This window comes from Serpula lacrymans (genome assembly GCF_000218685.1).
Source record: "Serpula lacrymans var. lacrymans S7.9 unplaced genomic scaffold SERLAscaffold_11, whole genome shotgun sequence".
Taxonomy (NCBI): Eukaryota; Fungi; Basidiomycota; class Agaricomycetes; order Boletales; family Serpulaceae; genus Serpula; species Serpula lacrymans.
Window position 1 is genome coordinate 784,223 of NW_006763300.1, and position 12,235 is coordinate 796,457.

The 12,235-nt window shown below is 44.8% G+C and overlaps 5 protein-coding genes across 5 annotated transcripts; all 5 read right to left on the reverse strand.

Moving 5' to 3' along the window:
* Positions 1–10: 10 nt before the first annotated feature.
* SERLADRAFT_440921 (uncharacterized protein) lies at positions 11–1,289 on the reverse strand (the record flags this gene model as incomplete). The annotated part of the gene is made up of 4 exons (XM_007321401.1): positions 11–125; positions 181–257; positions 309–1,051; positions 1,118–1,289. The coding sequence occupies 4 exons, from the start codon at positions 1,287–1,289 to the stop codon at positions 11–13; spliced, it is 1,107 nt and encodes a 368-aa protein (XP_007321463.1).
* Positions 1,290–1,541: 252 nt separating this feature from the next.
* SERLADRAFT_474383 (uncharacterized protein) lies at positions 1,542–3,312 on the reverse strand (the record flags this gene model as incomplete). The annotated part of the gene is made up of 8 exons (XM_007321402.1): positions 1,542–1,778; positions 1,829–1,990; positions 2,048–2,122; positions 2,178–2,240; positions 2,307–2,442; positions 2,499–2,736; positions 2,793–2,929; positions 2,985–3,312. 8 exons carry the CDS (start codon positions 3,275–3,277, stop codon positions 1,755–1,757), a joined length of 1,128 nt encoding a protein of 375 aa, XP_007321464.1.
* Positions 3,313–3,442: 130 nt separating this feature from the next.
* Positions 3,443–4,095, reverse strand: SERLADRAFT_396864 (uncharacterized protein; the record flags this gene model as incomplete). The annotated part of the gene is made up of 4 exons (XM_007321403.1): positions 3,443–3,631; positions 3,685–3,784; positions 3,832–3,972; positions 4,032–4,095. Coding segments are annotated over 4 exons (449 nt in total), but the record flags the coding sequence as incomplete, so codon positions are not given.
* A 115-nt stretch (positions 4,096–4,210) lies between these two features.
* Positions 4,211–4,765, reverse strand: SERLADRAFT_396865 (uncharacterized protein; the record flags this gene model as incomplete). Its single annotated transcript, XM_007321404.1, has 3 exons — positions 4,211–4,280; positions 4,332–4,393; positions 4,451–4,765. A coding segment is annotated over one exon (182 nt), but the record flags the coding sequence as incomplete, so codon positions are not given.
* Positions 4,766–5,095: 330 nt separating this feature from the next.
* Positions 5,096–7,365, reverse strand: SERLADRAFT_451696 (uncharacterized protein; the record flags this gene model as incomplete). Its single annotated transcript, XM_007321405.1, has 12 exons — positions 5,096–5,363; positions 5,412–5,451; positions 5,514–5,577; positions 5,630–5,757; positions 5,813–5,931; positions 5,981–5,992; positions 6,052–6,213; positions 6,264–6,512; positions 6,580–6,671; positions 6,727–7,022; positions 7,079–7,135; positions 7,258–7,365. The coding sequence occupies 12 exons, from the start codon at positions 7,363–7,365 to the stop codon at positions 5,212–5,214; spliced, it is 1,479 nt and encodes a 492-aa protein (XP_007321467.1).
* Positions 7,366–12,235: the final 4,870 nt, after the last annotated feature.

The window sequence follows — 12,235 nt, forward strand, 5'->3', positions numbered from 1 at the left end:
ATGGCTTTATTTATGACGCTTGAGGCGAATATCCCGATCCTTCGCAAACGATGGTAGCGTCTGACTCGTTCTCTTGCAGGGCAAATTTAGCACCTGTCATTTGCTCTGCAACCCAAACTGCAGTTCTGTTGCATATTGTGTGAGAAAACGAAAATTGCGGGAATAGCTAGTTCAGCTTACCTCGTATGCATAGTGATTGGACCTGTCTTGATTGTGGACTTACCTTTTGCGAGAGCAAGAAAAATGATAATTTGGTCCTAAAAAGCGTCTGTAGCAGAAATAAAGATTATAAGCGAATTGAGACTGACCTGCAGGTATTCATCAACGCATCCCCCATGGGCAAGGTTCAAGAGTAGTTCTTCAGCAGCCCCCTGGCCAACTTCCTCGGGAGTTTTGGTTTTGGTGCTCACAGCACTACCACCGATAATGCATCCACCTTCTGTTTCGGCCCAAAGCACAATCCCACCGCCAGCTCCAAATGCGTCTCCTTCCTTCTCTCTAACAGAATCAATCTGAATGATGTCGGCAGGTATCCCACTAGAAACAAGTTTTTGATGCCCAGCTTCCTTCATTCGTTTTGCCAGACTTAATGGGAGTCCTCCTACACGAGCTTCGCCGCGAATAGCCGTCACTGCACCACGTTCTAGCAAAGAAATGGCAGGAAGAGGGCCACTCATTGGAGAGATGGAACAATATACATTTCCACCACCTTTCGGGAAATACCCTCGTGTGTTTATCTTCAGGGAAACATCCAGTCCCATTTTCTTTCGCATGAAGGGAAGAAATACATGCTGAATATAATCCACTTGAGGAGCTTGTGTAGCATTTGTTCCTCCTCGCAGGACCAATGATGAAGGTTCCGATGTATTACTGGAAAATAGTAGGCAAGGGAGGGAAACTTGCAGGAGCAGCGTTGTTGATGCGGCCGTACCCGGGTCAGCAGAAAACGTACTGGGTAGATGAACGGTCCCTGGCTTGAAGCCAACAGTGGTTGACGCAACTGCAACGCCAGTAGTGTCAGCTGAACATATTTCAGCTGCAAGCTTTATGCCTACGAAACGAACAATCACCCGGTCAGATAGGACTGAAAATCAAACAAGGACGCAGAGGAACACACCTGCCTCGTGCTGTTTTCTGAGGCCTGGAGGTTTGCGATTGTGACGAACGTTGCAGATGGATACTGGTTTCGATAACAATGCAGATAATGTTACTGTGTTGCGGAGAAGCTGACCACCTCCTTCGCAGAAGCTTCCATCGATGAGCAAGCTCTGAATAACTTTTGTCGCCATGGTTTCCCTTGAAAGAACTTACACGATCCAACAACAGACTGAAGCTTTGCGCTCAGCGGAATTTAAGTTGAATATGCTGTGACTCGAACGATGAGTTATGACTTTGAATACATCGTATTGTTGAAATGTCAACTTGAAACTCCTGGCTGTCGATTCCTGGCGCTGCGTCACAATTCGATGACATAGGTGTGGAAATAAGGTATATCGTGATGTCTGTAGCAGTTTATACTGTGGTCCGACTCGGATTGGCTTCAAGTTCTCATTGACTAATGTCCCAGCAGTTTACATCAAAAAAACGATGAACAGTATCTGAAAATCTAAAACATATTACCTACGCGTAACGATACAGGATACACTCAAGCAATGCAATGATAAAATAAAGGAATGGTCGGGTATTAAGTTGTAAGGTTCCTCCTATGAAGATGATCGAGAAATGTGCAGTGAAATGGTTGGTAGAGTCGTCGGTCACCGACGTAACGTTGGGCCCAGCTAAATGAAACATGAGTGCGCGGAAAAGATGAGACAGGTTGACTGCTTACGTTTTTGCGTTGTTGGCCAAGCCAGCTGGTAGGGGCTGCCCGAGCATGCGACGCTGGAGCACCCATTGGATTGCGCAATCTTTCCATACCGAGTCTATGGAGAGCACTGAGCACCAACTCATACTCTCTGCGATAACGCTGTGTAGACTCAGCGTGAAGACGCTGCACGTATGACGAACTGAGTAAGCACGGAACAACCGATCAATAAGTTAAGCTAACCTTCTGTCGAACCACTTCTTCTTCGAGTACTTTGATTTGGGAACGGAAACTAGCTTCTGCCTCCTCAAACAAGCCCTATATTATGGATCTAGTGAGGTTCAATCGCAAAATTAAAGCTGAAGTTACTAACTGGCGAAGACCCTGCTACCTTTGCATGCTCTTCTTTGAACAATTTGTCCTGCGACTTGATAAACTGGAAATAAAAAATTAAACAGTCAGTATAAATATTGCAAAGAACCCCTGGAGCGACATCGCGTACCGATTTAGCTTTTAGCAGTTTTTCTTGGGCGGTTTTGTATGATTCTTTGAGGTTTACGTTTTCTTCGTGTAACGCAAGAAGTCTAGCTTTGATATCTTCAGGCATATCTCTTCCTGATAGCGAGGCACGTAGGTCACTTTGTATAACAAAAGACTTGAGTATTACGATAGCCTGAAGATGGTATGAGCTTACCCAAAATCTCGCTCACGCTGAAGCATTTTCTCTCTTTGGCCGATGCCCTCACTTTGTAGATTGACCTTCTCCAACAACAATGCATTGACCTGTTCAAGTTGCATTCTATTCTTTTCATTAAGTTCCTTGATTTGATTTTTGAGACGATCCATATCAGCCTCGAGGCCAACTTTGTCTTCATTAACCGATTCTCGCAAGGTAGATAGGATGTCAAGTTGGTCCTTGTTCACGAGATTGACTTTCATGTACATGAATAAGCCAGAGTAGTAACCAGTTGTCTAACAGATGACTTACGATCAGACTTGGCAATAGTCAGTTCCTTACTCTGAGCATCGAACCTGACCTCAAGCTCGGCATGTTCTTTTCGAAGAGTATCCAGCTGATCCACAGTTTCGTTTAACCGCTGGCGAAGGGCGATTGCAGCCTCGGCTCTGGAGCAGTAGTCATAAGCAATCGTGCTTTTCTGATCAGTGAAAGCGCGTATACCCATCACCCATTGACTTCCCGCTTCGGATCTCCTCCAAGTCCCTTTGAAGAACTAGCTTTTCTCGATGGGAAACAAGGTAGTCGCTTTCGTAGCGTGATTTCATCCGGTTTGCATCGTCCAACAGATTTTCAAGCACAAGCATCCGACTGGCATCAGCCTCGTTCTTCTTGACGGCCTCCAGCTCGCGCTTAAGCTTTCTAATTTGGATCTTGAGATCAGTCGTGGTGGTCCCAGTTAGGGCATCATCAAGCTCGCTGCGGAGACCGTGGGCTTCACCATCATCGTCATCCATCTGTTCTACATCCGTAGGGTCATCTGTACTGCTTTGAACTTCGCCGTTGGCTGCACTACGTGGGGTCGGTCTATGGGATGTCAACTCTAGTTCGCGCACTCGCTCTTGATATAGTTCAAGGGTCTCTGAGTCCTTCTCACGTTCTTCGGTGGTAATTTTTAGCTTCGTTCGCACTTGATCCAGCTCAAACTTTGCAGTTTCTAATTCTTGAGTACGCGTAGAAACTTTCCCTTCCAGATCGGAGATTTGATTCTTATAGGACTCCATTAACGGTTTGAACGCTGCGACCTTACGATATTCTTCCTCCAAAGAGGCGTTTTTGTCGACAAGATTTGCATTTTGTTTTTCAAGTGACTGCAACCGGCAAACCGTCAATATGTTTAGCTTGCATCAAGCGAGTGACACACTTTGACATGCTGCCGAAGATCAGCGCCTTCCTGGAGTTTCTTCTTGTATTTCTCCATGACGTTCTCGGTTTTCTGCAGCTTGTCTGCAGCATGGCGGTACCTTGCCGTATGATTAGTTTATGCAAGTCGTATAGTTCAGAAACATACTCGTCCACTTGGTCTTTCAACCGCCCGGCCTCATCAGCTTTTACTTGCAATTCGTCGACTCTTCTCGTTAGATCTGTTACAAGTGAAGTATGTTTGTCAAGCTCTCCTTCGGCCATTGCCAAGTTGTCTTCGCTCTTCTGACTGAAATTTCAGATAATTAAATATAAATTGGATATAGATGAACAGGTAAAGTTACTCACAGCTCGGTCCTCAATCGATCAATTTCTGCTCGCATCATAACATCAGCCTTGTCGTTCCGTCTGTTGTCGATATCCCTTTGAGCTTCTCGTAGGCGCGAGAAGGCATCATCTTTCTCCAAAACGACGTCGTCGTAAGTGGTTTGTAAAGTACGATGTTCTTCCAGCAAAGTTTGATACACTTTTTCCAGCGTTTCTTTCTCCGAAAGTATCTGACTTCGTTCTGACTGAATTCGATAATAATGATCGTCCCTAACATTAACATCAGAAATTAGTAATCACTTGTGGGCTGAGACAACTTACTCAGTCATACTAACTTCTCCAACTCCTCTGTCATCTTGAGGTGAGCTGATTTTGATCATGACCTACAACAATGTAAATAGTTAGAATCGGCCTCTTCAAGTAAGCTTTCTATGTCTGACCTGTTCAATGGCCTTCATCAGATAGTGCTGATCAGTCTCACTAAGACGCTGTATCTTCTCGATGATCTCCTTGTTCTTCTCGCACTGCACCGCGATAGCGATAGTAATGCGACACATGATTAATGTAGCAGCGACATTGAAATCCTTTGCGATGGCTTGCAAATCTGGGACATCCAGACCACTTGTTGGTTTCTGGAGAACATCCGCGAAGTACTGTGTCATTAACCTATAGAGCCGTTTTAGTGCACTGAAGCGCAAGACCCAGTTGTCCGAGAGCTGTGATGAAGGTCGACTAGGTTGCCTGAAGTAATCCACATCTCTGTCACAAGAAGTAAGCCTCGCAAGGCCTGAAGCGAGCAATATTATTGTACATTTACTTACACGAGAGCCAATACTTCGAAGAGAGCAGCACCATCACTGAGGTCAGAAACGGTAGTAACTGGCCTGGCCAGCTCAAACGTCGCGAAGAAAGAAAAGAACGCATCGATTTCTTGCCTCTGAAAGTCGGTCATTGATATTCCTCAAATCGCTGGCAAAGAGAGATACGAAAGGAAAGCCAGCTCCTCGTGCCTTGGTGTAATGGCCGTGTTTTGGACGGGGAATGCGTGCCCAATGGCAACCAGCATACGCCTGTAAAAGATATGGCGCTTATGTAATGTATTGATGTTCAGGGGAAATATTGTACATGAATGGCCAAACGCTGTAGCCATAAACCGAAAAGTAGGATGTAAATGAGCAGTCCAGTATGCTACACGGTCTTATCACCCTCTATACACCCGCGAAAGAGCAGAGGCAGTCAAGAACAAAACAACTGCGAAGACATAGAAAACCCTTCCTTCCTTCGATGGATCACCCGAAGCGAGCAGATTACGAACAGGAAGAAAGAGTAAACCGACGATAAAATTGGCGACCCCTGGGACAGATTGAGACCAAATCACACGGACATGAATGATGGACTCACAGTTCAGAGACAAGCCTACAGACGACACGGCGGAAACAGCCTGAGTGGGTGGTTGATAGTGAACAAACATGGGGACGCAGGGGAAGGACATAAAACACGAACATGAGCAGGTGCAACCTCAGGAATGATAACAAATGGAATAGGACCAAGACCGATAGCGAACGACCTATGGAATCATTGAACGCCTAGTCAAACGCAATATATAAGAGGTGACTTACATGACGAATGTGATGATGGCAACACTCGACAATGCGACAAGCCCTGAGTTTAATCCTAGACCGACAACTGCATGCGAGAGTATTGCCCCAGCAACAGACATCTGGAAAAGTTGCTTTCTCCCAACACGCTAGTACAAATCTTTAATCAATATCGACGATAAATGAGTCTGGATTTTTTTGTACCTCAATGAGAAAGATTGGAGGAAAGGTCATCAAGGCATTCATGACGGTTATTCCCAAGGAAACATATGGCCCAACCTCAGGTAACGACTTAGAGAGTATATCGTTGCTGTAATATAAAACTGACGGCGACTCAACATGCATTTATACAGAAAGCTGACCACACGTTACCTGCATTGATGCCTAGTGCAGTAAGCTGATCAGAAGTAGTTGAGGTCTCAAGAAATTTATGCGACACGAACCGGATAATTGCTGGGTGAGCATAGCGAATACAATGATAAGCAGTGGTCTGCGGAGCTCCGGAGTTACGAGAAGACGAGGTACAGTCACAGCAGTTTCATGATGGCCTTCCTCATGATCATCGGTATTTGATAATAAAGGCTGTTCACTGTCATTTCTCTCGGCTGCAATTTCTTGTAAGTATATTTGCAAGATGCAGTAAACTGATACTTACGGTCTGGGCGAAGAGTACTTCTGCTAGTTCCCCAAATCCTTCCGATAGCTAACTTCTGTTCATCTATGAGACCCTGTCTATTCAAATAAACAGGAGACTCGACTACGAAGGGGCTGGAGAATAATTGAATAGCGGATAGGGCACAAGATATTAACAGCACATATCGCCATTGTGTTGAAGTTGCAAGACGTAGTCCCAACGCCTGTGTGAACATGATACCAATGACTATGGCTAATTGGGTGAGAACCCCTAAAGGTAACATAAATTTTATTAACAGATCGACTCATTTCTCGAGACATGTACTGTGCACACGCACCTATGTTTCCCTTGAGCTTAGAAGGGGCAATCTCAGAAAGGTAAATGGGGCCCACGCAAAGACCTATACCAGCCCCTGCTCCAACCAGAAATCTGTGATATCAAGTAAGTCAGTCTTAGTTACTTGTGGGAGTCGTTTAATTAGCACCTTCCCAGTATTAGGGGAGCTACGGAGGGGGATAGTCCCGACATACAGGCACCTGAGGCAGTGAGAACAGCACTCAGACGAGAAGCACCTTTCCTGCCCCAACGGTCCATTGCGATATTTGAAGAGAGACTGCCACAAAGCCCTCCGATAGTGAAAATAGCCGTCACGACTGAAAACGCAGTATCCGACATAGGAATGCAAGTGGGCAGCCCGTGATGGAAGGGTGTATTTTCGTCATATTCACGACATGTCAAAACGGCTTGAATTTGATTGAGAGCGGAGGTATGATAACCATACTTTCGAAAAGAGTGATGACGATATAGCTAAATGGACAAGGGAAGGGAGTAACTACCTGAAATGACACGACAAGGACCCAAAAACAAACCGACCAGCCATATTTTGTGAAAGACTGGTTATCGTGCTGAGCAACCACCATTTCCAAGAAATTAAAATTGCTGGATGTGCCCAGACTTTTGAGCTAACAATGTGCTAGGGAACGTAGGTTGGAAGGAGGATGCTACCCGCGCACACAGGGCCGACAGGCCGCCACGACGGACCTGGTGTTACCAAATCTGGCCATGCTCCGGCACTGATCCAAACACCACTGAATACATAAAATTTTGATGAATGCTGATACATCACTGAAGTGTAAAGAGTAACCAATCAGAGCTAGATATTCCACTGTGTCAGCAAGGTGGCAGCCTTGCAGCATTGGTGGTTGGTTTCTGGAGGCGCTTCAGTCATCAAAAATCAAATTTTGTAAACAAGGTCGCCCCTTTGATTTTTTCAATGAGGTTGGTGTCGATGATGAGAATATTGAAATATGAGATGCCACCAGCTAGCATATGTGAGACATGACCGTTGAGAGCTTGTCATTCAACTACCTAAAGCAGACATTTGTGGCCAACTAAGTGGCTGTGCTACTGTATCGTACTGTAAGTGTCTATGTATGGAAATCAACTTCCAACACACCCCCTCATTTATGGACGTGAGTCTCATTCCCACTCCCTCGCGCTCACACTATCTTGCCATTGATGGACTGGTGCATTTGCATTTGCAGGTGTGCGGCCATTTGTTGCTGGCAATGTGCTGAGTGTGGGAATTGTGTGATGTACGAGTGTATGCGGCTAGGACAGGGTGCTGCTAGCAGCCATTTGCGTTGGTGAGTCCTCATTTGAGTTGGCTCACCCCCTTGCTCGTGGCAGTCTTATTTTGGACTTTTGCTCAGCCGTTATGCACACCTGTATTTGCTGTTTGTAGTTCACATGTTTTTGCATTCATAGATGCGGCGACATTGGCAGCTGGTGTGGTGTTGAGTGGCATAGCAAGTTGGGTGCGGGATTTGGCTGGCCGCTGCTTGTGCTTGCATTTGCATGTGGGCTTGTCACCGCTTTTGAGCGGCTCTACGGTTTTCTCCAGGTACTGGAGCTGCGTGTCCTACGGCTATTGTGGATGGTGGTTCAGGCTTGCACTTGAGTACATCTGGATGGGGCGAGTGAAGTGCTGTGTGGCTTCGCTGCCCCTTCTCTTATCTCACCTCATCTCCTTCGCCTGTATTTGTTATGATAACACATTTTTGGACCTTTAATTTTCATTCTCCTCTTTAACCTTTTACTGTAGTTTTCTCACATTGTGCCATGCGGCACTTTTCCTTTTGTTCAAACTCCTCTTTCTTGCGCTGCACTGCCCTTCTTCTTATCTTAGCTACAAGTCTCTCACATAGTAGAGCTGGTCACACAGGCTAGGCCCCATGACATCATCAACCACTGCCTCTATCAACTGTACAGTACACATGTACAAACAAACCTGTAGTAGTATATATAGACCAGTAGATCAAGGAGACTCCTCAGCGAGTCCTCCTGTTGTATCCTCACAACTAACTTGTTGAAGCCCAAAGGGTAACCACTCCCTCATCATCCTCTCTATAGCTTGTCTGAGTTGTGCGCCAGAGTAACAAACTCTTGGTTGTTACAGTATTCCCCTCTTGCTCATGTTGACCTGCCATGAATGGATCTTGCCCGCTTGCACTTGCAAATGTGTGGCTGTCGATGGCTGGTGGAGGTGTTGAGAGTGCGGGAATGGGGGTGATGGCCGTGGTAGTGCAATATTTGCATGTGTTTGGGCTTGGTTACATTTGCGTACACAGTGCAGAGTGCTGGGCCTTGCATGTACTTGCGTATGGGCTTGTCGCCACTTTCTCACAGCTTCATTGCCTCGCTGCTGACTCGCTTCTCTGCCTCCTTCTCTACTCCCTTGCCGTTTTATTCCTCTCCTCCCTTCTCTGCCTCTGCTTCTCTCTCCTCCAATGTTCTTGGCTCGTAGGAGTTTGCAAAGAGGCGCAGGTTGTCAGTTTTTGAGCGTGGGAATGGTGGTTGCAGGGTGGTGTGAAGGCCGTGGCTGTTTGGTTGAGTGGTTGCATTTTGCGCTTGCGGCGCAGTGTCGAGCCTCGAGTGGCCAGGTGTTTGACACTAGGTACATTGTCTTCAGCTGTGGCATTTTGCTGACTCGTTTCCTCTCTGTAAGAGCTTTGGGGCACTGGTGAAGGTGCATCAACAATTTCTAGGTCATTTGACAAGTTTGTTAGGTGATGTGATTTGGATGGATGGAATGGACAGATGTTGGATGACATTGGACACTTCATGTGCATTATTTCATTGTGGTATCTAGCTGACTTGTATAATCTCATGCAGGCACTTGCAATGTGACTGATGGTGGATAAATGGCATTGATAGCCTTATGCAGCTTTGTATACACTTCTCCTGGGCAATTTGTGTGCATCTGGGGGCTAATTTGCAGGTATTCTGGTTCGCAGTGGAGCGAATGTGATATGATGTGGCAGTGCAGTGTGTACCTCAGCAAAGAGGTCGCTTTTGAGTGACTGCCAGTTCAGAATGTCAGTCAATAGAATGGATGTATACTAGCTAGTAGGATCTGGCGCGAGCCAGGGCTCATAACATATTGAAATATAAGATGCTACCAGCTAGCATATGTGAGACATGACCATTGAGAGCTTGTCATTCAACTACCTAAAGCAGACATTTGTGGCCAACTAAGTGGCTGTGCTACTGTATCGTACTGTAAGTGTCTATGTATGGAAATTAACTTCCAACAGAGAACTGTTGTTAGAAAACCACACACAAAAACAAACAAACACGCAATCCTCCCAGATTCCACAGAACTTGTTTATGGGCTTTGCCTCCTAGAAAAGTGGGTGGTCTGGTTGTTGTGGGGTGGTACATATGATGATCCTTCAAAGTAAAACCCAGAGATGTATGGGTGTGGGTTTTGAGGAGGAGGGATAGTTGGAAGATAGATGATAGGGGCATTGTGACGAGTATGGACAAGCACTACCTTGCTAATCATAGCACAAGGTAGGTTTGAGAACGACGAGGTGATGAGGTTCCCAGTGATAGCAGGCTCCTGACGCACAGACTGTAGTGCTCAGAAGGACTCTAATTGAAAGGGATAACAATAACTTCAAAAGGGACGAGTGATGATATAGCAGTTAACAGTAGTAGCAGTGGGAAGTGTTGTGACCACACTGGATCACAAGTAGCAGTGAACAGTAGACTTGAGATTAGAGAAGAAGTCTGGATTATATTTCTTTTGTTTTTGTTTTTACAAGGTAAAATACAGGGGTTTATATAGTAAAAAAAAGGTAGGCTATGCACCAGTATAGCTGTGCAAAAAGAATGAGAAAGAACATGAAGGAAAGAATGTACGCTGACAAATCCTATGTAGGTAGTACAGGATAAGATCATCAAAATAAGGAAAAGAAAGGGATAGAATAATGAAAGCTGTGTAAGTAATGTCATAGGTTTGTACAGCCATAAAATAAAGTCCAATAGCAGAAAGAGAGCAAGAAGATCATAATGTCATGGGAAGATGCAGTAAAAAAAGCAAGGCAAAAATAACTTCAGTATGAAGACAGTTCCTTTGATGTCAGTCAGGCACTCTAAAAAAATGTGTCCATATGTTACAATACACAAATCAAATTTTTGGACTAATTTCATTCTCCTCTTTAACTTTCTTCTGTAGTTTTCACACGCTGTGCCATGCGGCACTTTCTATTTTGTTCAAACTCCACCTTCTTGCGCTGCACTGCATTTTCTTATTTTTAGCTACAAGTATCGCATGCAGAGGAGCTGGTCACACGGGCTGTGCCCCATGACATCATCAGCCACTGCCTCCATTAACAGTATAGTACATATGTACAAATAACCTGTAGTAGTATATATACCCCAATAGATCAAGGAGACTCCTCAGCAAGTCCTCCTGTTGTTTACCCACAACTAACTCGGTCCTATCCTAAGAGGTGAGAGCGACTTGATTGCCTAATACAGGTGGGTTCTGATCAGCCACAAGTTTGAAAAAGGCAATATTAATTACTATTCCACGTGGCACTGTGCCTGTGTGGTGCACATCAGGAAAAACGGGGGTAGCTATATAGGGCTTTATAGCACTATAAGTACTCATAAAGCTGTCATAATGGTCAAACCTGCTATAGAATCTCTGCCATCTATAGAGCCTCATATAGCTCTATAAATGCTCTTATAGATGTTGGAAATTGTTGTGTGGCTGATAAAAAATAATTAACACAAACAGGATTTGAACTCTCAACCTGATAGTCCGCTCTTGGGTGACTAAACAACCTATAGCCACACATCACATTTATCCACTACACCATGAGAGCTTACAAAATGTATTATACAGGTGCTATATATTGACTTTTCACGGACTCAATAAGAGAGGGAACTTGCCATACTAATGTTGGTAGACACTAGAAGAGGACTCGCTGAGTCCTTCCCCATGTATTGCTCCTGTGTATATACTAAAATACACGAGGTACTGTACAGTTGTAAATAAAGTTTAAAGTCTGATGTCTAGCATGTGACCGGTCACATGATTGGTCATGTGACTATGAAAAGTCCGAAAATGTAAAGTTAAGTAAACAGTCACATGATCAGTCATGTGACTTGAAAAATGAAAAGTAAAAGTACAAAAAGTGAAGCGTAAGTAGGTGCTGGTATGTCAATTGTAACACAACGAGCGACCAATGATTTAATAGTGGATGATGGCAGATGATGACATGAAGATGGACCTGTTGCCCAATTTGGACCGGCCACTGGGGCTTTGCTGAAATCAGCAGTGGCATGTTGTCTGAACCGTGGCCTCTTTGGAGTAGCTGTTATGGCTTAGCTTGTGCGCTAGACCCTTTGACGGACCTTGGTCCCTAACTCGTTGGGAATGGATGGGAGAGAGTAGTGTTACAATTGACGTACCAGTACCTACTTACACTTCACTTTTTTGTACTTTTACTTTTTATTTTCCAAGTCACATGACCAGTCATGTGACTATTTACTTTACTTTACATTTTCGACTTTTCACAGTCACATGACTGGTCATGTGACACAACACCTGACCAATGTCTAGACTCATCATGTGACCGGTCACATGCTAGACAGACTTTAAACTTTATTTACAACTGTACAGTACCTTGTGTATTTTA